Genomic DNA, 25,064 nt, shown 5'->3' on the forward strand with positions numbered 1-25,064 from the left:
ACCAGCTATTTTGTTCCAGTCAAGCAATACCTCAGTCCAGTCAAAAATTTTGTTTGATAGCCCATATGAACTTACTTTCATTAGCAAACGTTGGTGTCATACCGAGTCAAATGATTTTGGGAATTCAAGGAATATGCCCCTGCCTGATGGTCTTCATCCAGGACTTTCAGAATGTCACGCGAGAAAAGCACGAATTGGGTTTCGCGTGAGCGATGTTTTCAGTTTCAAAGCTGATTGACAGTTCTCCTTCTTTAACGAGTTTGTTATCAATGGGCACATCAATTCTGATCATTTTTCCTGCACAGAGCGAAAGAAGGGCAGGATGGATGATCATACCTTTGTTTGACTTGTGGAAGAGTCTCACATAAATGAGGCAGGCACTCGGTGAACGATCCTTATTATTTCTCGATATCTATGTACAGACTTCGAAAACAAAATTTCATTTGAGGAAATTAGTTTTACTTCTTACGTACCAGTCCCATCAGGAACTGTGTATACAAAAAAAGACTAATAATCATTTGCTCAGAGGCATACTGGGTGAATGAGAACAGTCTACTGAACAACATTATGTCAGTACTTACTTCGTTTACAGACTAATAATTGTAGCTATTAGGAGCGATACGTTTTTAAGTTGGTCACGACCTCCACATACATGTGGCAAAAGCAAACCATTAATGCTTATTTTCCCCTGGGTAGCAGGTCAAGTGTTGAAGCGTGGGCATGTGGACGACAAACGGTTAGTCTTGGTGGTGCATTTACGACTGTGCAGAAAACATCAGGTAGTAAATTATGTAACACCTTTTCGGGAAGACTGTTAGTTGCAGAGATAAAACAACTAATATATTAAAGTGAATACATATTAAGGCACCACTGATCACAATATCTGCACTTACACTCCTAACATCTTTTATAGCACTGGCTTACTATTCACGAATGCGATGGGCAGAAGCCTTACTTAAGACACAGTAGAAAGAATGCTTGTCACGCTGTTCGCAACGATAGGCAGTAAATGGCTCTAGATTTTCTGCAGGTCAAAACAGCTAACCAAAGTGAATAAATGTCTTCAACTCACCGGATTTCAGGCAGTCTTTAACATTCTGGATATTTCCCCGTACCACGCTGAGATGTAGATTTTCGATGGCTTCTGACGTAATTTTTTTTCGTAATGCTGCTACATCTTCAGACTGAAACAGAACAAGAACAACATAACGGAAACGCCATCCATGAATATGTGATGAATTACAGGACAGCATTTGATCTCTCTCTCTCTCTCTCTCTCCCCTACACACACACACACACACACACACACACACACACACACACACACCAAAAGAATACACGGATCTGTATAGAATATTGACTGTAATAATTTCAATGTGGTCTATCAAGGAAATTCGGTAGTGATTCTCTAGAGACAGTGAGCATATAACCACACCAGACAAAAAATAAGTCACTCCCAGCAGACATGACGATGCAAATACCGTGTAATGGTCTGAATTCGGTAAGAAAGAGAGAGTATACGTTTCTTCAGGGATTCCATTTGCAGAGAGAGTATACGTTTCTTCAGACATGCCATTTTCAGCTGAAGCCACTCATTGATGATTAAATCCTGAACAGCTACCAAACTGACGACATGATGATTGCAACGTTCCAATTAGAGCCAGATACTTTCTATGGGATTAAGGTCGAGTAGCTTAGTGGGGCAGTAAAGGTGCAATAAGGCGCCTGAGTTTTCTTCAAACCAGGAAAGTATACATGGAGTTCTGTGAACATGGCTGTTGTCATCCTGGAAGATACGAGTTTCCACTGCATACTTATCATGATGTTGAAGAAATGGCAACACTTGGTCTCCGAGAGTGTTGAAATACACATTATGTTCACATTCTTGGTACAAAAAACACTTCCAAAAGATCACAGAACTAATTCAGGGCTGAACTACATCCTTCACATGCCGTGGGTTAAATACGTCAATGGGTATTCGTGTACTCAGCGATTTACCCAATTTGCAAAGAGACACTACGCACCTCCAGCCACTTACTACCTCCAGCTTCTGTGTTGTTTCGACCACTGAAGACGAGTAGATTTAACATATTGGAGACTGGCCTCAGTCGCCCTGAATGGGACAGCTGGACTGCTGTTTTTGGTGCAAATGGCTCTGAGCACTATGGGACTTAACTTCTAAGGTCATCAGTCCCCTAGAACTTAGAACTACTTAAACCTAACTAACCTAAGGACATCACACACAACCATGCCCAAGGCAGGATTCGAACCTGCGACCGTAGCGGTCACGCAGTTCCAGACTGTAGCGCCTAGAACCGCTCGGCCACACCGGCCGGCCTGCTGTTTTTAACAGATATTTAAAAAATAATAGATTTTAACAGTGAATGCAATAAATCTTTGTGATGCTTCATTTGCAACGATGGAACCCGCTATATCTATTCTTAAAAATCATGTCATGAGCTATTAAAATTAGGATGTATACAGTTTTTACGGAATCATATTTTTGTTTTGTAAAATAGCTTGTACACGCTGCTTTTACAAATAATGTGCCTGAGTATGGTGAGTTTTGAAACGCTCAGACATACAAAGAGCTACTTTACAATCTGGACACCACCAGGACGTTTCTTTTCGGCGAGTTTTTCCCTACTGGCTTTTACTGACATCTGAATATATTTTGCAAAATCTTGTGGGATAGATATTTTTCTTAGTGGATGGTATCTTTTCGGCTAAATGTCGCCCCAGTCCGCTCGATCCAAGAACTGGTGAAAGACTCGGCTACCGTTCGCTTGACTAACTACCGCTCTCAGAGCCCTAGTTTCGTTCAAAATGGTCTATTGCGAGCAACCGCATCGCATATATCTATGGCAAACAGAGTTCGGAAACTGGATGGAAACGATCTCCATTCACCGAGAGCACTAATTCGTTTTGGCTTGGAAATCGATTTTCATTGACAAGGCGTGATACGCGTCGCCAGTCCCTGTTCTTGTTCCGTGTTACATGGCTGCTAATGGAGCAACATTCCTTATAGAAACGTGCGACAGTCCATGTGGATGCACAACCAAACGTGCAATATCATTCACGGTGTGGTCACGAGCACATCCAGAGTTGTTAGTCCCTTTCAGCCGTTCTGTCACGTCTCAAAGTTGAGCCGTCTAACTGCGCTAATTCCATACAAACGACTCGCATGTACTCACAACTATGCTGTTAAGACTTGCTCTGAGCGGTGGGACACATGGCTGCCTGATACCATTACAACGCCATCTACAGCGATCCAAAGCAGTGAGATTTGATAAGGAGGTAACTAATATTCTGTCCGTTAAGTTTTTGACAGTTAACAGGGCAAAATTATCAGTCTCTGGGAAACTGGTTTCTCATGTCGTGAGATTTTGTGATGTACAAAGCATGCTTTTGTTAGGAAAAAATTTGTTGTAAGGACTTATGGGACCAAACTGCTGAGGTCATCGGTCCCTAAGCTTACGCACTACTTAATCTAACTTTAACTTAGGCTAAGGACTACACACACACTCATGCCCGAGGGAGGACTCGAACTTCCGACGGGGGAAGCCGCGCGGACCGTGACAAGACCCCTGAGACGCTGTTTAAGGACAAACAAACGAATGTGGAATTGAAGACAAAAGAGGTTTCCCCATAGCGACGAGCGGACATTGGGCCATCTTGCCCACATGGTCGTAATGAACGGGTGAGGAACTTGTTGTTACATGCAAATTCAGACCACAGTGTAGTTCGTCCCCTCGGTTGTTACGGACGCACAGCCAGCATCCGGTGGCTTTGTAATTTGTATACCATGAAGTTGATGGGTTGATTTTTGTTAACCACAACCTAATCTTTCGATCTTATGATGACTGGATGGCGAACGACAGCAGGATCTGTAAAAATCTGAGAGGGCTGCTCAGATTGTCACCAAATAGTAATCTCTCTGGCAGGAAATCGCAAGTTCAGACGAATGGCCGTATCCTGCTAGGCTGGCTATTGACTTTGTCTTGCAACACATGTTGAACATAAACTTGCGAGAAGTCCCTACCAAGCGAGGTGGCGTAGTTGTTAGCACACTGGACTCGCGTTCGGGAGGACGACGGTTCAAACCCGCGTCCGGTCATTCTGATTCAGATTTTCCGTGATTTCCCTAAATCGCTTCAGGAAAATGCCGGGATGGTTTCTTTGAAAGCTCACGGCCGACTTTCTTCCTCATCCTTTCCTAATCCGATGGGACCGATCACCTCGCTGTTTGGTCCCCTCCCCCAAATCAATTAACCAACCAGAAGTCCCCGTGGGATGCAACACTTTACAGAGAAATAATATTAGTGCAAGAAGGAACGACCAATTTCAATGATTACATTCTGCTCCTGAGGCTGGTCGGCCACGGTTCTTCAGCTGCTAATCCTTATGCTTTGTGCATTCGTATATAAAATGCTTGGCGGTAGATTCGCCACGAATATCAGCAGACCCTCTGATACCATGCTACAGCATTTAGAGCATTTATTACACCACTTGATGGTTTCATACCACTCTAAACTCTCCAATTCAGATTCCATGTAGAATTCTGTAGTGCAAATCATCTGCGTATTGTGATCTATGTAATCTGTAGTAATTATTATCATCAGCATCACCTACTACGCGGGTTAAGCCTACAGTCCTGCTCCAGTCATCAGCCCAGCTCTTCCTTTATCTTCACAAAAACGTTTGCCCATCGGTCGGTATTCAATAGACTGCCTGCCCGAAGGACACGGTTGAGCCATTTTTCCCTGTATTCTTCAGTAATTTCTATTCCTTTCTGTTGACTTTACTACGGATATGAGACAGTTTACTGAACGTTTATGATTCATCTCAGAGACTTCATTTCTGTGTCTTGAATTCTGCTCTTGTGATTGACCATCGTAGTCCATACTTTGCTGCCATAAAAAAGTAAGGAGAAAAGGAAGAATAGGAATCTATATCCTGTCGACGATGAAGTCGTTATAGACGAGGCATAAGCTGCGATAGGCAATGGCAGGAGAAGCGTATCTCCCGTGCCCTTTTAAAGGAATTGTCTCGGCATTTGCTAGAAACTGCAGAAACCTAAAACTGAATGGTCGAACAGGGATTTGAACCGCCATCTTCCCGAATCTGAGTTCAGTATCTTACAACGGTATTAATTTTCTTGTTTCTCCCAGTAGTATAACGGGCATTCAAATGAAACCCGGTCACTAGTGTAAAGTAACAGTAACGTTTTTATTAACTCAAAAATGTAGTTATACACAGTACACATACTCAAAAATAGTCGCCAAAACTGTTGGCACATTGTCCCATTGCGACAGTAGCTGGTAGATTCCATCCTTGAAGCTAGTAGACTGCTGTCGGATCCAGGCCTGGACCTAGTCACACACTTCGTCATCCGTTGCGAATCGATGTCCGCGAATAGCTTGGTTTAGAGGTCCAAACACATGAAAGTCACAATGTGAAAGGTCGAGATTGTACGGTGGATGTTCCAGCGTTTCCCACCGAAACTGCTGCAATGTCGTCTTCACCGCATTGGTCGTGTGTGGGCGGACATTATCATGCAGGACGATAACGCCAGCAACCGATCGATCTCGTTCACGGTGATTCTGCGGTGTTCACTTCCGCAACCATTTCCGGTGTGATGACACGATGAGCCTGTCCGGGATGGGCATCGTCTTCCAGTGACTCGTGTCCCTTAAGGAATCGTTCGCGCCATTCCACAACACTTGAACGACTCAGACTGTACTCACCGTACACATCCGTCCTTGGTCGATACATTTCACGTCCTCCAACACCCTCCGCCACCAAACATCGAATCACTCCTCATTGTTCCCGCTTACTCGCCTGCATGCTCGGTAGTGGACGATAGCTTGTGTGACCACCTTCTCTTCGGCGTGAAACCACACTGGCGCTATGCAACATCAAACGGTGCGCACGCGTCAGTCTCTCTACCAATACATGGCGCCACCATACCCGCAGTTACGTGGTACAACTTTACGTTTAGGGCAAAAGCAGACGCACTGGCCAGATTTCATTTGAATGAACCTCATTTATGGCGATGACGTCTTCAGCAGTAAAAATCATTTTATGGCTTCTGTTTTCCTAGATGTCTTTCAAAAACCCTAGAAACACACTATCCATTAATGCGACCACCGCCAGTGTTCGATGCGAACGTGCAGTAACATCCACAGACGGCAAGTGACAGCACTAGTAGTGGAGGGTACATAAAGCGTGTCGAGGGACGCGGAAACAATGCAGACGTTGTCGTAATGACGAAACGGAGCGATTTATCTGATGTCCAAAAGGGAATTATCATTGACTTTCCGGCCAAGGGTGGAAGCATTTCCAAAATGGCTAAGCCTCTAAACAGTTCGCGTGCCACCATAGTTCATGTATACCGTGTATGGCAAAATGGCACTATACAAAACCGACGCCGAGGGAACAGGGTCCACAGATGAGAGGAGTGAACGATGGCTGCGGAGATGTGTACGGGCGAATAGAAGCGCAGCTGTTGAGTAACTGACCGCCCAGATAAACGAATGGGCTACTAACAGTGTCTCCTCAAAGACTGTTCACCGAACGTCGCTGTGTATGGCCCTCTGCAGCAATCGCCTGACAGCGAGGTGGCGCAGTGGTTAGCACACTGGAGTCGCATTAGGGAGGCCGACGGTTCAAACCCGAGTCCGACCATCCTGATTTACGTTTTCCGTGAGTTCCCTAAGTCGCTTCAGGCAAATGCCAGTATGGTTCCTTTGAAAGGACACAGCCGACTTCTTCCCCCCCTCCCCCCCTCCTTCCCTAATCCGATGAGGCCGATGATCTCGGTGTTTGGTTCCGTCGCCCAAATCAGTCAACCAATCAGCAGGCGCCTGACTCATGTACCCATTCTGACTGCTGTTCATCGGCGACGAAGACTGGAATTGGCACGTCTATGATTGATGAACGATCGGAAATGTGTACATTTCCAAGGAAACATCCTAGATTTGTTTTTTGACGACTTATAAAAAGCACGGGAAACTTAAATCAGAATGTTTGGACCGGGCTTTGAACCCCTGACTGCCGAATGCGAATCTAGTGTCTTAACCACTACGCCACATCGCTCAGTTGTTCAAGTGGAGAACAGAAATCTTTTAAGAATACGAAATTACATACAAATTATTATACAACACAACTCTACACTTCCTACCATGGAACAAAAATATAAGCAGAGAACAGAAAAATTGCTAAGCTTCTTACAAGCTGTGAATAGTCGTCTTCATGACTGCCCTTACATTGTACTACTAGATCTTACAGGGCACTAAATACACGGGTATCGTGGAAAGAAACAATCCTCAATGCACTGTAACTTCGGTGAAAGAATATCTAACGAAAACCTTTTTAAAATGCTGGGTGAGCTACGTTCTTCCGGATCCACTAATCTCGTGCATATTTAGGATTGAGTAGGGGAAAGTCAGTTTATCGTCCCGTCGATTTCGAGGTCACTGGAGACAGAGCACTAGTAGGAGGTTATCGGAGAAGGGACGGCATTAGGCTGGGGGTCTTGTCTATGGGACCATTTGGGCGAACTCTTCAGTGAAATTCCGTTTTGTTCTCATATCCACGGTTAAAAATTTATAGTGCACGCGTATTTTTCGAGCCGTATAGGATAAGGTAGCTGACATTTATTTAGTCGTCGACAGTTAGAGCAGAACTACACGCCTGGTAATGTGGTCGCAAGAAATGGTTCCGTCCCGAAGCTGGAAAGCAGTTCTCGTAAGTAACACGCAAAATGGCACGGAAAATGTCTAATCCTTGTTATAGGCTGCACTTCCTTCACTTCATCCGTCTAAAATGTCTTATTATACCTCACTTTTCGGCAACCAGTTGTAGATGAAAATTCAATGGTAAATCTATGACGTAATTTCAAAAAAAATTTTACGATGACAATTTACGGCGACAGCCAACCGGCTGGCTATTTTTGTCCTTCATTAAAACTACAATACGGTGGCTGAACCTCAGCCCCGTTCAAGATTGTAATAATTTTCTTTATTGTTCTAAGTAGAATATAGCTAAATTGTTCAAAAGGATTCACTCTGAAAACACACGAGTCGTTGTCTTTATTGCATAGGTGTGTTTACGTCTGAGACAGCTTCCTAATTTTTTTGTCGCTTGCCCTTTTCGTTCAGCTGCCAAAACAAATACCCAGTCTCGGAGGAAAGTGTCAGTTATGCACAAGGTGTTATTTTTTCTCGATATAAATAGCTAATGAGCGCGGCTATTTAAACAATACCTGCACGCATCACCTTTTCTTTCCCTTACGTTATAATTAATTCCTCTGTTTTCAAATTAAGAAGTATTCGTTTCTAACTGGTCATTATCGATTTTACATTAATGTATATTTATTTTATGCTGACGTGTTGATAGCTGTAGAGTATAGTAATCGAAACTCAATAAAGGTTGCGCTGGGAACAGAACTTCCCATTTGAAATGTTTGCCATTACCTCTTAAACACAAAAATATTTTGTGTTGGTAAAATACAGGCCCGAGTAGAGAGAGCAATACAGTTCTCGTATTTTATAAACGACTCTGTATATCGAAGCGAAGTCTGCAATAGCGAAACGATAGTACGCAAATAGCTGATATTTTTTGAAATTAATAACTGGAATCACTTTTTATTTATACATTTATTTTAGAAAATACAATTTTGAAAATAATTATGTACATTGAACAGCGTTCAACGAGTATTGAAAAGAAGACAATGCGAGCGTTTGGAGTGAAATTTTTCGCGAAACTAGGAGGGAGATGTCTGAAAGTGAAAGCCAATAGCGCCGGCACTGTTTCGCCTCCATTCGCATGTAAACATGAGATGTAAAGTCAAAGCAGTACTGAGTGTGCTGACTTCACACATAACCCATTTCTATTTTATTTTATTTACATGTCAATTTCCATGGGACCAAATTGAGGAGCAAATCTCCAAGGTCATGGAACGTGTCAGTACATGAAATTACAACATAAAAGTAATAACAGATAAAAATAAAATGTTTATGAACCCGAAAAAAGCCAGTCCATTAGTTCAAGTAAACGCAATCAACAATACAACAAGAATTAGCTTAAATTTTCAAGGAAATCCTCGACAGAATAGATTTTAGCGGAAAGTCTCAGCGCAGTCTCAAACAAGTACTATGTCACCATATTTCATTTTTCAAGAGCCAGAATGTGCTTCGTTACGTTACATAAGATCATAATCAATTTAATACACCGGTAGATAAAAATGTAAGGATTTCAGATATAGCTTCAACCAGTCGCATTTCGTCATGGTGGAGTTTTTATTTTCCAGTTACCGATTTCACGTCGTCTAACGACTCGTCATCAGTTGGTATATTTCTCAATCACCATCATAGCATTGTGGGGATCGTTGTGGAGCTGTGGGAAGACAAAAAATGATGGTAACAAGTAAACACAGAATGTAGCGAACTATCTAGGTTATTTACATCATGAATTATAAGCCGACTTGATAATGATAATGATTGGAACGATGACATAGATAATGTTGTGGTGAAGGCAAACCAAAGACCTCATTTTATTGGCAGACCACTTAGAAGATGCAACAGGTCTATTGAAGAGACTACGCTTGTCCGTCCTCTACTAGAGTATTGCTGTGCGGTATGGGATCCTCACTAGACAGAATTGACGGAGGACATCGAAAAAGTCCAAAAAGTCCAAAGAAGGGCAGCTCGTTTTGAATTATCGCGAAACAGGGGAGAGCGTGTCACGGGTATGATAAGCGAGTTGGGGTGACAATCAAAATAAATGCGTTTTTCGTTGCGGAGTGATCTTTTCACAAAATTTCACTAACACACTTTCTATTTTCACTATTAAAATACTTTATTATGGAAAAACGACACAGGGAGAAATAATCATCATGATAAAATAAAAGAAATCCGAACTCGTACACAAAGATCTAAGTGTTCATTTTCCCCACGCGCTATTAGAGAATGGAATGGTAGAGAAATAGTCTGAATGTGATTCGAAGAACTCCCCGCCAGGGGAGATGTATATGTAGACAGCATCATTTACCATAATGAGCACGTGATGTAAATAACTTCAGATAACTTTCCACTTTCAGGTCACACTTGTTTCGATTTTTCTCTGCCTTGCCACAGCTACACAACGACCTCCACAATCCTATAAGAATTGTACCATATGATGATGAGTCTCTAGGTGACTTGAACCTGGCAATGGAAAATAAAAAATCCCACTATCACGAAAGGCGACTGATCGTGGTCACTTCTGAAAATCTTTATGCATCACAGTTGCAGTATTCCACATCCATAATCGATAAAAGTTTAAAAACGTAATGATTATCAGGCTTATCCATTACTGAGATTATAGAACCTATGACTGTGTACTGAACATAAACATAAAAAACTGCAAACAGTCTTTTTTTTAAGTATTCGTCTATTCCCACAAACTAATTTTCGAACCTATTGATTTGTCTTTTGTCAGTGCACATGGAAGTTACATGTTTATTTTCGTAGTATTATGCTAGGTACTGGCCCAGTGACAATAAGATAAATAAAAAAAACTTTAATGTAGTGCCATGAGTAGCAGTTATATGCTGAATTGCATCCAAAAACGAGATCTATTATATAGATTATTAGCCAAGTTGCAAAATACTAATCCGTTTGCCTACTAACAACGGCGAAATGTTGTGTTTCCCTGTTTTTGTGTTTATAAAATTCGAAGTTTTTCCACGTTATGTGGCACACACTGTACGCAGACAATGGATTCATGTCTACTGAGTCATTAAATGTAATGGTAGCGCCGTCATTAGACACAGCGTCTGGTGAGTTCAGTTTCTGCAACGGAAGAAAATTTCAACAGCGATACTTGGTCGGCAGAGTAGGAAAACATCTTCCTGAGTTTTACGCACTCCATCACCCCATTACCACCTGAAGAGGAAGCCATTAATATTTCGTACTTTCAAGATAGAGAAACAAGGTTCCTGACAAGGTGTTCTATGCAAATGGAAGATCATTTCAAGGTACAGTGAATGTTCGTAACTTTTATATCTACGGGAATATTGAATCAACTATGGTTGTTTCAAACCGTATATGTACATTCTTAACGGCATTCAGCTACTTTTAAAAAAGTGTTCTAGGATGTTATATGTGTCAATGATAAGAGTGAAACTTGGCATAAAAATGAGGGTGCAGTCTATGAAGGCTGTAAGGGCAGATAAAGGCTGGCGGTACACCGCCGTTCTACTTCCGGTGATAGTTAAACACTACGTAGGGTTGTAGAGGTGTTGTACCATCAGGTATTAGCTTCCCTTTTAGTATGCTGCCCTGTTAATTTCATCGAAAAGTTCCACAAACTTACATCACTGCACTTCTTGCTGTAGTAACTATAGAAATCTGTTAAATATGTACGCGTTTCACTCAATAAAACTATTATTATCGCAATGTCCAGGTGGTCAAATAACGAATAGTAAGCTAACTGCAGAATAATGACCCTCTCCCGTTGTATGGCTTTACGTAAACATTCTTTCGTTACGTCTTTTCGTTGTGTCCTACCTGTATCAGGTAGGACACAATTCAAACATTTCTAGACACGAAATAAGTTTTATCACAGTGAAGCAGCATTCTATCAACGGTCGTTTCTCACACCAATCAAATCAATGAAAATTTTAAAAAAAAATCGTAAATGGTAACTTAAGATGATGGCAAAATTGATAGTATACGGAAGTTTGAGGAGGGTGAGATTAGGGATTCAATGTCCCGTTGATATTTTATAGCCGGCCAGAGTGGCCGAGCGGTTCTAGAAGCTACAGTCTGGAACCGCGCGACCGCTACGGTCGCAGGTTCGAATCCTGCCTCGGGCATGGATGTGTGTGATGTCCTTTGGTTAGTTAGGTTTAAGTAGTTCTAAGTTCTAGGGGAATGACGACCTCAGAAGTTAAGTCCCATAGTGCTCAGAGCCATTTGAACCATTTGTTATTTTATATACGTATATATACCGTTGCAGTAATTTCATAATGTACGTACAGGGTGAACTAAACTCCACCAACAAAATTTTGGAGGTTGTTCTATAATATTCTCTGAGTATTTTGCTTTAATGCACCGTTGGTCTACGGTGGTCGTTACAGAGTAATAACGTAATTATAAGTTAGTCGGTTTGATAGCCCAAATAGCTTTTTTCCTCTGAACATACCTTCAAAACAGTGCAACAGTGACAAAACCAGTAGTATGCCATGATGAAACACAAAGAATTGCATTAACACTCAGACGAAACACGGACCTATCTATCGCGGCGGGTTCTGCCGCTGTACGTATTGGCCAACTATTTATCAGTAAACCTATGCACAATGCCGTGTAACAATATTAACGTACAACTAACAAGGCCGGAAAAATAAAAGCGAGACAGAACAGAGCAGTACTGAACGAAAACTTGAAGGCGAAGAGTAAAGACGACAGTTAGTACGATGTACGATGAGTAAATGGAACAAATTTGTTTACAGACAGTATATACAGTGCATACCGTCAATATCTGCACTGTTTGCAGATATTTTCAGTGCAATACGGGTAAAAAGATGAATGGTGATAAGAAATCAAAATAAATGTGACGAGGAGCCGGTGATCACGGGTCTCTTATACCAATATATTCAGAAAACATCGCTGATAAACCTCCAAAATTTGTCTATGGAGTTAGGGTTCAGCCTGTAAAATAAAATAATTTGTGTTACGAATATAGCCAATAAAACAGCAAACGCTGGGGGATCTAAGCGTAAAGTACAACAATATGACGTAAACTATTTTACATTTCAACTCCTTAATAAGCGTTGTAATTGGTGAAAGGAGAAAATATTTAAAAAATCAGCAAAGCAAGCATAAAAGCAAGTATAGACATCTAAAAATGACACTGAGAGCAAGTAAAAAATGGCAAAGCAGGAATGGCTATAGAAATATGCGTGTGTATAGGAAAGAGATGCCGTCTATAGGAAAATTAAAGAGGCCTTTGGAGAAAGAAAAATACCTATATGAATATTAAGAGCTGAGATGATAAACCTGTGCTAGGAATTTAAGGGAAGGCTGAAATGTGGAAGACAAATATAAAGGGCTTTTACAAAGGAAACAAACTTGATGACAATATTAGAAAAATGGAAGGATAACTAGAGGAAGATGAGATGGAGATACATTACTGTGAGAAGAATGTCAAAGACTTAAAACTACATTAGAAAAAGAATGAAAGTTGAGGGAGGAGAAATAAAAACGTTGATGTTCACCGATAATATTGTAATTCTGTCAGAGGCGACGATGGACTTGCAAGATCAGTTGATTGGCATGTATAATGTCGAGAAAAAGAGATTGAAAGATGAATAGCCGCGCGGGATTAGCCGAGCGGTCTAGGGCGCTGCAGTCATGGACTGTGCGGCTGGTCCCGGCGGAGGTTCGAGTCCTCCCTCGGGCATGGGTGTGTGTGTTTGTCTTTAGGTTAATTTAGGTTAAGTAGTGTGTAAGCTTAGGGACTGATGACCTTAGCATTTGAATATTTGAAAGATGAATATCAACAAGTGTAAGACGAGAGGAATGGGAAGTAGCTGAATTAAATCAGTTGATTCTAATTAGAAATGAGACACCACAAGTAGTCGATGAGTTTTGCTATTTGGGCAACGAAATAACTGACGCTGGTGGAAGTAGAGAGGATATGAAATGCAGGCAGGCACTTGCAAGAAAAGCGTGTCTGAAAACGAAATATATGTTAACATCTAATATAATCTAACTATTAGGAATTCTTCCTTCTGAAGGTGTTTATATGGAGTGAAACGTTCACGATAAACAGCACAAAAAAGAAGACAATGAAAACTTTTGAGGTGTACTGCTACAGGAGATGCCAAAAATTAGACATGTAAATCTAATAAGTAATAAGGAGGTGCTGACTGGAATTCGGAAAAAAGGAAATTTATGGTTCAACTTGATTTAAAGAATAGGTTGGTTGACAGAACACATCCTGAGGCATCATGAGATCGTGAGTTTCATAATGGTAGGAAATGGGAGTAGGGGGGGGGGGGGGGGCGCTAAAATTGTAGAAGTAGACAAACGCTTGAATACAGCAAGCAGGTTCAAATGGATGGAGATTGCAGTAGTTATGCAGAGATGAAGACCCTTGCAATGGACAGACTAGCCTGCAGAGTGCAGAGTTGCTTCAAACCAGTCTTCGGACTGTGGACAACAACAACAACAACAGTCACCTGAAAATGTAAGCGTAAAAATGAAGCAAGATGTAGGAAGAGATTAATGGAGCAATACTTGTTCGCGGTGTGTTAAAGATGCGCTCTGCTTTGGACGCGGTCAGAGAGCAAGGCAGGGAGCGGGCGACTTACGGCGTGCAGCATGTTGCGAGGAGCCGTCTGCGACCAGCCGGCGTGCTCATCCGGCGCACCTTCGCAGCCCGCGCGCGCGACGCCCACTAAAATTAGCGGTCGCGGCTCTGCGCTCGTGCTCGTGCGTCCGCCGGCGCTTGGCGGGCCTCCAGTCGCACCGCTGAGGGAATCAATTGGAATAGCCGACACGGGGCGCGCGGTCACCGCCTGACCGGCTGACCGCCCGGAATAACAGACCTCGCAGCTCCACAGGTAGCCGCCTCCCTGCCCTCACGTTCGTTCCCGCGCGCTCCCAGAGCGTACATTGTCTTTTACGTAAATAAGTGTAGCCACTCATCACACGACACGTGCTTTTACCCGCTCGCAGTGTTTACACTGGGAGAGTCAAAACATCACGACAATCTGCATAACAGCAAACTGGCCCATCTTTCTAAACTAATACACCTGCGATTCTGGATACCATGGATTCGACGAGTTCTTAGTAGCTTTCTGGAGGTATGTGGCATTAGATGTCTAGGTACAGATCACGCAGTTCCCATAAATTACGAGTTGGTTGTTTGAGGGCACGGAGCAGGCGCCCGATAGCATCTTATATGTGTTTATTCGGGATAAGATCAACTTAAGTTCATTACCGTGCTTCTCAAACCACTGTAGCACAATTCTAGCCTTCTGACACGGATAGTCATGCTGTTGCAAGATACCATAGCCATCAGGGAAGCCATTAAACATGGCGGATTGCAAGTGGACCTCAGAAATGATCACGTAATTCACTGCTGTCATGATGTCTTCAATCACTACCATTCGGCCCTTGTAATGCGAGGTGGATGTCCACCATAGCATAATACTGCCGCTAGCGACCTAGGTACTTGGCGCGTTGCAAGTTTCGAGCAACCGTTCCCCTGGATGACAGCATGTCCAGACACGTTCACCGACTTTACATAAACAAGGAACTTGCTTCATCAAAACAGGTGACAAGATTACTTTCGTCCATGCTTCAATCTCGATGACTCCGTTCTCACTGCTGTGGGGTGTTCCATGTTCAACAATGTGCACTGAACGATGTCCGAAACATCTGTGCCTGCACCAGCATTATGCTCTGACGTCAGATGTGCCACAGACGGCCGTCTATCTTGGGTTACAGGACGAGCAAGGCTCCGATTTCACGTTGTGAATAAGGTGTGGATGTCCAAGCAATACCTTGTCGCTTACCCATCGTCTCACAGTCCTTGAACCATTTTGCACAGATATTCACATGAATAACTCGCGAACTGCCGACGAGTTTCGTCACTACGGAGATGCTCGTTCCCAGGCACCGGGTCATCACAAACAGCTCTTTGTCAAAGCCGCTTATGTCGGTGGATTTCCTCATCTATGGCCCGTATGTTCACTTGAATGAATCCCCATCCGTTTATGTTCAGCTTATACACTTTTCTTACCGCGTCACGTGCCCGCAACGCCAGCAGAGGGCATTCAATCTCACGGAGGTTATTGGTTACAATGTCCTGCCTCATAATTTGTATGAAATGTGAGGTTCTGGATAAGCCGCAAGACTTACCAATCTATTGTTCCAGATCTGAGAGCGTGATCCGCTGCACGACTTTGAGGGGAAAAAGTAAAAAAAATAATATGGTGTAATGCCACGTTGACGTCATTAGAGACGGAACGTAATCTTGTATTTTGGAAGGGCGGTGAAGGAAAGCGGCTGTGTCGATCCTTACTTGGCATTTGCCTTAAACGATTTAGGGAAACCGTGGAAAACCTCAATTTAGATGGTCAGGCAATGACTTGAGCCACTGTCCTCACTAATGAGAATCGAGTATCTCACCACTGCACGTACCCGGTACGAAATTTAGCACACATAGCTGCCATCTCTGGCAACAACGGCTTTAATCTGGCTCGGCAGCGAGCCAGACTGAGCTTGGATGACAGACAGGGATACGCCATTCCATCCTCATTCCACTCTATACTAGAGTTCGGCATAATGGCTGGAGAGTGGTGGTGGCAACGTATAACAAGATATCTTCAATGGATGAGAGATCTAAAACATGCAGGCCATAGCAACAGTCGAACACCGTTTGTGTCGAAGTAAGCCAGGAGAGACTGGGCAAGATGCAGTCTTGCGGTATCTTGTTGAAAGATGTCACAAAGACTTCGAAGAAAGGAGACAGCCACCAGTCTTAACGCTTCAGATACGTAGCGGCTGCTGCCCAAATTACCTGCTTTCCGAACTGCAGGTAATCGTATTATGTACCCAATGGCAGCCAATAAGAGCATGGCAGGTGGTAGGCCCATATGACGATGAAGAATGCTATCAGGAGACGTTCGTTCTCCTCGGAGCCTCCATAAATAGATGTGTCCGGCATGATCTAAACGAAGAACTGGGAGTCGTGCGAAAAGATTGGCAAGTGGTTATATATTAGACACTTGGTAACCCATGACCAGAAGATTTCTATGGGTGGGAGATCTGGATAATGTGTAGGCCAGGGAAACATTAGAACCCACTCTGTATCGAGTTATGTTAGGCGACACCAGCCATCATGAGATTTTGCGTTATCTTGTTTAAAGACAATGCCACGGAGGCCTAAGGATATGGTTCCGCCACTGGTTTTAAGGCGTCGTTAGTGTAACTGCCACTGTTCAAATTAGCGGCTGTGTCAACCAGAACTGATCATATTCTCTATCTAACGGCACCCCAAACCAATCACGCCACGTGCTGGTTCATATGACAATAAGGAATGGAATCTGGCACCATTTGTTCTCTTTGAAGCCTTCAGACACGGAGAAGTCCACTGTGATGCTATACGCAGAAGCGGGGCTCATTCTAAAACGTTACGTGATGCCAGTACAGTGTACAGTGGTTGGTCCAGGGCACGGGCCTGCCTCCGTGTCAAAGAAAGCCGCAACAACGGTCACAATGCTGACTGTCCGTGACACTCCGGGCGTCGTCGCATTGTCTGTGTGGATACTTGTCTTGCTGCAAATAACCTATTTTCGTTCTCAAAATACGGATACTAGTCGTGCGGAGCCACTGACATTCTGCACTGCGTTTAGCATGGCCCTCTTGAATCAGTCGACTCTATATTCGTATGACAGTCGTAGGATGCCAGCCAACTCGAGTAGTAATACCGAGAAACAATAAACCAATCTCGACATGCCGCAGTCTTGACGCTGTGGAATTGCGACAGGTGCTGCATATTTTCTTCTTACACGAGGTATAGCATGATATTTAAAAAAAAGGACTTTCAGATGCGATTTATGAATGAGAAACCGGTCCTATGATGTTTCCCTCCATGCCAAATGTGCATGGCCTTACTCATACCTTATCTACACGTTTGCACTGACATACTGATGCCAGTAGGACAGTTCATGCCAGTCTGGTGTTTGTTGCATGCCATTTGTATGATGTTGCAATCTGAATGTCTATCAGTGTTTGAAAATGAGTTTTTTTACTAAATGTCACCCCAAAAGAGACGACGAGTAGTGGCAAGGACTCCGCGAGACGCCGTTCAGCTGCTGCTCATATACTGATGAGCCAAGACATTATCATCACCGCGCACAACGAACTTCAGTGTTGTCTGGTGGCACTGTCACTTATCCAGTGGCACCTCTTCTAGAAGAACGGATAGAATGTTCGTAAGAAAGTGTGCATGCCTGTTTCCATTTAATATCTCCGGAATGAAGTAAGGTCCCGCAGTCAAACGTCCTATGACGCCACACCATCGATTTATGGTTCAAGGTCGTTCTTGTTGTACCTGCTTAAGGCAGCGTAGATTTTCAGCTGCTCAGTAGTACTTGCAACGCAAATTTACTTTAACATGGTTCTACACGTTGATTCGGCGGTAAAGAGCACGCGTTGGAAAAGCGTAGTGTCGTCTCCCAAGCGGTGCAGAGCAAGCCAACAAAATGCTATACGGGTTTTGAAATCACGTTCTCCGAGTCCCTGATGTAGTGACAGATGATAAGGCTGGAATTTATGTCGATGCAAGATGCGAATGGCACTCCTCTGGCTGACCCTACATTCCTTGGCAATGCGTCTCGTGCCACTGAACGCTGTATAAAAGGAGCGTGTCTAACTCTCCTCACTGATGGGCACGTTTGCATGCAAAGAATCTTGAATGAGAAATGACCTCCCTATGGACGACACAGTTCTTGCTAGTTCTGCAGTATACACAAGTAAACAGTCTTAAATCTTGATGGAATGACGTACCCTGGCATGAGCATATTTACAACGCAGTAGCCGATTCCAGCCGACTTTTCTATCAATTTTAGAAAATTTCTCACTTTTTCTCCAAGAGTTTCAACGTCAACATTAACAAGCGCACTCGGATACCGTTAAAAATGTATCATACTATTTAAAAAAACCGACAGATACAAAAGTTAAGACTGTCCCTTATGTTACTATCGTTTGCCGCAAAGCTCGTTTCGGTATCTACATCTACATCTACATCTACATCTACATGACTACTCTGCAATTCACATTTAAGTGCTTGGCAGAGGGTTCGTCGAACCACAATCATACTATCTCTCTACCATTCCACTCCCGAACAGCGCGCGGGAAAAACGAACACCTAAACCTTTCTGTTCGAGCTCTGATTTCTCTTATTTTATTTTGATGATCATTCCTACCTATGTAGGTTGGGCTCAAAAAAATATTTTCGCATTCGGAAGAGAAAGTTGGTGACTGAAATTTCGTAAATAGATCTCGCCGCGACGAAAAACGTCTTTGCTGTAATGACTTCCATCCCAATTCGCGTGTCATATCTGCCACACTCTCTCCCCTGTCAGTTACGTGATAATACAAAACGAGCTGCCCTTTTTTGCACCCTTTCGATGTCCTCCGTCAATCCCACCTGGCAAGGATCCCACACCGCGCAGCAATATTGTAACAGAGGACGAACGAGTGTAGTGAAAGCTGTCTCTTTAGTGGACTTGTTGCATCTTCTAAGTGTCCTGCCAATGAAACGCAACCTTTGGCTAGCCTTCCCCACAATATTATCTATGTGGTCTTTCCAACTGAAGTTGTTCGTAATTTTAACACCCAGGTACTTAGTTGAATTGACAGCCTTGAGAATTGTACTATTTATCGAGTAATCGAATTCCAACGGATTTCTTTTGGAACTCATGTTCACGCAAGAAAAGGCGTTTTATGTTTTACGTGACAGTGTAAGTGGAGCAGAAACGATTAGATATTCATTCTAGAGAAACATACGCTCCACAAATAGTGAAATACACTGACATAGGCCGGCCAGAGTGGCCGAGCGGTTCTAGGCGCTACAGTCTGGAGCCGCGCGACCGCTGCGGTCGCAGGTTCGAATCCTGCCTCGGGCATGGATGTGTGTCCTGTCCTTAGGTTAGTTACGTTTAATTAGTTCTAAGTTCTAGGGGACTGATGACCACAGTAGTTAAGTCCTATAGTGCTCAGAGCCATTTGAACCATTTTTATTTTACACTGACATAAGCGACTTTGACAAAGAGCTGGTCGTTATGGCGCGGTGACTGGGAAAGGACGTCTCGAGAATGGCGTAGATGGTCGGCTGTTAGCGTGCTACTGTCGTGATCATCTATGGAAAGTGGTTCAAGGAGGGTGACGACGAGTAGGCGAGAAGGTGTTGGTTGGACATCCACACCTTATTTAAAACGTAGATTTCGGAGCAAGATCTGTTAAGCAAGATTGGTAGTCATCTGTGACACATTAGACGGCAAAGTACGACGCTGGCGCACGCACAAGTGTTTCGGATCCCACCGTTCACCGTTCATTGTTGAAAATGGAGGTCCGTAGCGGTCGGTTCCTATTTGTTCCCGTGTTGACACAATGACATCGATGGTTACATTTGCAGTGAACATGGAATAGTCGAGAATGGACCGTGGATCGGAGAAATCGTGTCACCTAGTGTGATGAATTATGTTTCTTGTTACACCACGTCAACGGTCGCGTCCAGATACACTATCACCCAGGAAAACTGCTCGAAAAATGTACCATGAAACGGACGCAGGCCAGCGGAGACGGTATAATGCTATGAATGACGTTCACATGGGTTTCAGTGGGACCTGTGATAGTAGTCAAAGGCACCATGACACCTGTGGACCACATGAACATTATTGTGAACCACCTGCATCCCTTTATGTTTGATGTCTTTCCTGATGGTATCTTCCAGCAGTATAAACGCCCATGTCACAACGCCAGTACAGTGGCTCGAGAAGCATGACAGTGAAATGACGTTGATAACTTGTCCACGAAATTCGCCTGATCTGACCCCAATGGAACACATCTGGGGTTCTACTGCGTGTCATATATGTCTTCGCAAATCACCAGCCTGTGACCCGGACATATGTGCAGACATCTGGTGCCACATAGACACGGGAGTCAACGAAGGACTTTTCGAATCCATGTGATGCAGAATAGTTGCTGTACTGCATTCTACATCTACATCTACATCTACATCCATACTCCGCAAGCCACCTCACAGTATGTGGCGGAGGGTACCTTGAGTACCTCTATCGGTTCTCCCTTCTATTCCCGTCTCGTATTGTTGGTCGAAAGAAAGATTGTCGGTATGCCTCTGTGTGGGCTCTAATCTCTCTGATTTTATCCTCATGGTCTCTTCGCGAGATATACGTAGGAAGGAGCAATATACTGCTTGCCTCCTCGGTGAAGGTATGTTCTCGAAACTTCAACAGAAGCCCGTGCCGTGCAACTGAGCGCCTCTCTTGCAGAGTCTTCCACTGGCATTTATCTATCATCTTCGTAACGCTTTCGCGATTACTAAATGATCCTGTAACGAAGCGCGCTGCTCTCCGTTGGATCTTCTCTCTCTGTTCTATCAACCCTATCTAGTACGGATCCCACACCGGTGAGCAGTATTCAGGCAGTGGGCGAAAAAGTGTACTATAACCTACTTCCTTTGTTTTCGGACTGCATTTCCTTAGGATTCTTCCAATGAATCTCAGTCTGGCATCTGCTTTACCGACGATCAACTTTATATGATCATTCCATTTTAAATCACTCCTAATGCGTACTCCCAGATAATTTACGGAATTAACTGCTTCCAGTTGCTGACCTGCTATATTGTAGCTAAATGATAAAAGATCCTTCTTTCTATGTATTCGCAGCACATTACACTTGTCTACATTGAGATTCAATTGCCAATCCCTGCACCATGCGCCAATTCGCTGCAGATCCTCCTGCATTTCAGTACAGTTTTCCATTATTACAACCTCTCGATACACCACAGCATCATCTGCAAAAAACCTTAGTGAACTTCCGATGTCATCCACAAGGTCATTTATGTATATTGTGAATAGCAACGGTCCTATGACACTCCCCTGCGGCACACCTGATATCACTCTTACTTCGGATGACTTCTCTCCATTGAGAATGACATGCTGCGTTCTGTTATCTAGGAACTCTTCAGTCCAATCACACAATTGGTCTGATAGTCCATATGCTCTTACTTTGTTCATTAAACGAGTGTGGGGAACTGTATCAAACGCCTTGAGGAAGTCAATAAACACGGCATCTACCTGAGAACCCGTGTCTATGGCCCTCTGAGTCTCGTGGACGAATAGCGCGAGCTGGGTTTCACACGATCGTCTTTTTCGAAACCCATGCTGATTCCTACAGAGTAGATTTCTAGCCTCCAGAAAAGTCATTATACTCGTACATAATACGTGTTCCAAAATTTTTCAACTGATCGCCGTTAGAGATATTGGTCTATAGTTGTGCACATCTGTTCGACGTCCCTTCTTGAAAACGGGGATGACCTTTGCCCTTTTCCAATCCTTTGGAACACTACGTTCTTCTAGAGACCTACGGTACACCGCTGCAAGAAGGGGGGGCAAGTTCCTTTGAACTGGTATCCCATCAGGTCCAGCGGCCTTTCCTCTTTTGAGCGAATTTAATTGTTTTTCTATCGCTCTGTCATCCATTTCGATATCTACCATTTTGTCATCTGTGCGACAATCTAGAGAACGAACTGCAGTGCAGTCTTCCTCTGTGAAACAGCTTTGGAAAAAGACATTTAGTATTTCGGCCTTTAGTCTGTCATCCTCTGTTTCAGTACCGTAGGTCCAACTGGCTGCTGAGTATTTGGTCATAATGTTTTGTTTCACCATAGTATTACGAAGCAACCTTAAGCGAGGACTCATTCATGCTATACTGAAAATATCTATCCAGTCGAAAGTGGTACTCGCACAAAAATTTTGACACGAATTCTGATTATAATAAACTTTAAAGATAAAATTGTAGTAACTGCTTGACTGCTTAACATGGCAAACACGAAAATACGTCAAAGGAAGGTATTCTATTAGTTTCTTTCAGGAATGTTGAACGATTGTGTGTTGCCGTTCAGGGACCAACGCCAAATATTGCATCTGGTCCAGTGGCTGGGATTATGAGCGTGAAATGAATGCTAGAATTGTTTAAAACAGCGCTGGTGTTCCAGCTTAACGACCTGTCCAGCGGCTGTTGAACCCATCCAAACTACGTGTTTTCTAGTATAAAATCAGCCTTTGCTGGCACGTGGTCCTGGAAGAGAACTTTTGCATCGCTGCAGGTGTTTCCTCAGCCATAGATCCTCTTCTTTCATTTTCTTAACAGTTTCTACTCAAGGCACCATTTTGTTTTGAAAATTAGGTGAAATCAGGGTCGCCTTCTCCATGCCTATGGGCGCAGCTTATCAGTTTGACATTTCGTGAGGTGTCGTAACAATGACCGTTCTGGCAAATGCCTATTGGATTTTATCAGAAAAAAGATCTCTTTTTTAAGGATAGTAGTGTTTGAGAGGGTCCGTCGGGTGCATGAACGTCTATTTAAAATTGTATCATTCTTCCAGTAACAACTTTATTTACTTGAGATTGTATGGAATATCTGAGTCAGAAGCAAGGTGAAAAACCATAGATTATATGCTTCTGTTAATTTCTTACATATTTGCTATTGACAATCCTTCTTGCGTATAGGGAACTTTAGTCAAAAAAAGTAATGGAAGTGGAACGCGACAGCCGTATCTTCAAAGTATTTGTTATTCATGCGACTAGTTTCAACGTCACAGTTGCGTCATCTTCTGGTCGTGCTATAAACCAAATAAATACTTACAGTCATTGGCTCATGCGTCATAGAACTCATATAATAACTAGGTGCCGTAGACCGCTATTCATTAGGAGTGTATATTCCGAACGTGAAGTCACAACTAAGACCACATGGGCAAATCACATGAGCCATTGACTGGAAGTACTTATTTGGTTTATAGTAGGATCTGAACATGACGCAAATGTACCGTTAAAACTAGTCCTCTGAATAATAAATGCTTCGAAAATACGGCTGTGGTGTTCCACTTCCATTACTTATATTGTCAGCCGCTGTCCTACGTCCACCAGAATAATGGACTTTCATAAGTTTAGTCGAAAACGTAGCGTGCTTCCATTAGTCTCAGAAACTTGAAATTTGGTCATCACGTAGATTCAGAGCGACAAATGAAGGAAGTAATTGTTTTATCTCACAAGGTATAATGATAATAGCCTTCCGTGATTACCAAAACCACAAATACTAAACAATGACGTTTCAAAATCAGATTAGTGTGATGCATTATCTTTTCAGTAACACTTTCCATGAATGTAATGTAAAAACTGTAAGTCAACAAAACTAAGGCAATTTTATCGTGCTTGAGATCAAGCAAGAATAATCAGTATCTTGTGCATAATAGCAACTTTTCTTAATAATAAGATAATGTTTGATATGCGGGCTATAGTACTAAATCAGCCTTGTTTAATACTTACGAATGGTTTCCATGAATCGATTGATGGGGCAGGTCTATCCATAGCAGACTCGGTAAGTATCTAACATATGTTTTGTCGCAAAAGCTCTTCTATTTGTTGAAAGAATATTAAGATTAAATTTCATGTTATAACACTGCACTTGTTTTAAAAAACTTATTTGAAAATAAAACAGAAGTGTAGTTTAAGATCTTCCTGCAAAAGACACTGATGTCTACCCGACAAAAGAAAATTGTGTCGTGTGACAGGCCGTGTCAAACGTATAAAACCTGTTACACGAACTTCTTTCTTTTATTTCTATTTTTCCTTGTATCGAATACAACAAAATATATATGCTTTTCAGAAAATAATTTGTTTGGTTACTTGTTCTATAGATCGTATTTGAGCTGATTTTTATAATGGTAGAACATTTCATTTGTTCAAACGTTACGAACATAGTATAACGTTAGGTTGTATTCCAGAAAATAAGAGGGTATGATTTCATTACTTACTCCTGAAGAGAATGTTAGAGTATAACATCAAGGTTATCAGAGATGAAGCACATACCTATACGGGGCAAGACGTGAGAGGAAATGGGTTGAAGTCCCATGTAAGGTACTATCGAGGTATTCGCCTCATTTGACTTAAGGAAACTGCTGAAAACACCAATAAAGATGCGGACGGGATTAAGAATTTGGCTCTTCCAGAGCAATAGTCGAGGGTAATCACTACTTACTTCTGCTGGAGAACTCATGTATAAGAGCTGTTATGTTGAAAACTGAGATAAGCTCCATGTGCTTAATACGACTCTGATATTCATATCTTTCAAGGCATTAAGATTAAGACTGTCCTAAGAGGCCTCTGACGTCATAGGAATCGCTGTACGATACTCATTTGCTAAATTCGCTTATCAATAAAGTCGGCTTTATCCAGGACACGCTACGACTCGTGAGAAACC

At 42.8% G+C, this 25,064-nt stretch overlaps 1 protein-coding gene across 1 annotated transcript in view; it reads right to left on the minus strand.

Moving 5' to 3' along the window:
* LOC126249280 (inversin-like) overlaps nt 1-24,900 on the minus strand; it is a 123,505-nt gene extending 98,605 nt beyond the window's left edge. Inside the window, exons 1-3 of the mRNA XM_049950934.1 lie at nt 24,843-24,900; nt 14,360-14,574; nt 1,073-1,184 (exon numbers count right to left, since the gene is read on the minus strand). Of these exons, the coding sequence (XP_049806891.1) occupies nt 1,073-1,184; nt 14,360-14,574; nt 24,843-24,900 (385 nt within the window). The remainder of the gene's footprint in view (nt 1-1,072; nt 1,185-14,359; nt 14,575-24,842) is intronic.
* Between the last annotated feature and the right edge of the window lie 164 nt (nt 24,901-25,064).

This window comes from Schistocerca nitens, chromosome 3 (genome assembly GCF_023898315.1).
Source record: "Schistocerca nitens isolate TAMUIC-IGC-003100 chromosome 3, iqSchNite1.1, whole genome shotgun sequence".
NCBI classification, from domain to species: Eukaryota; Metazoa; Arthropoda; class Insecta; order Orthoptera; family Acrididae; genus Schistocerca; species Schistocerca nitens.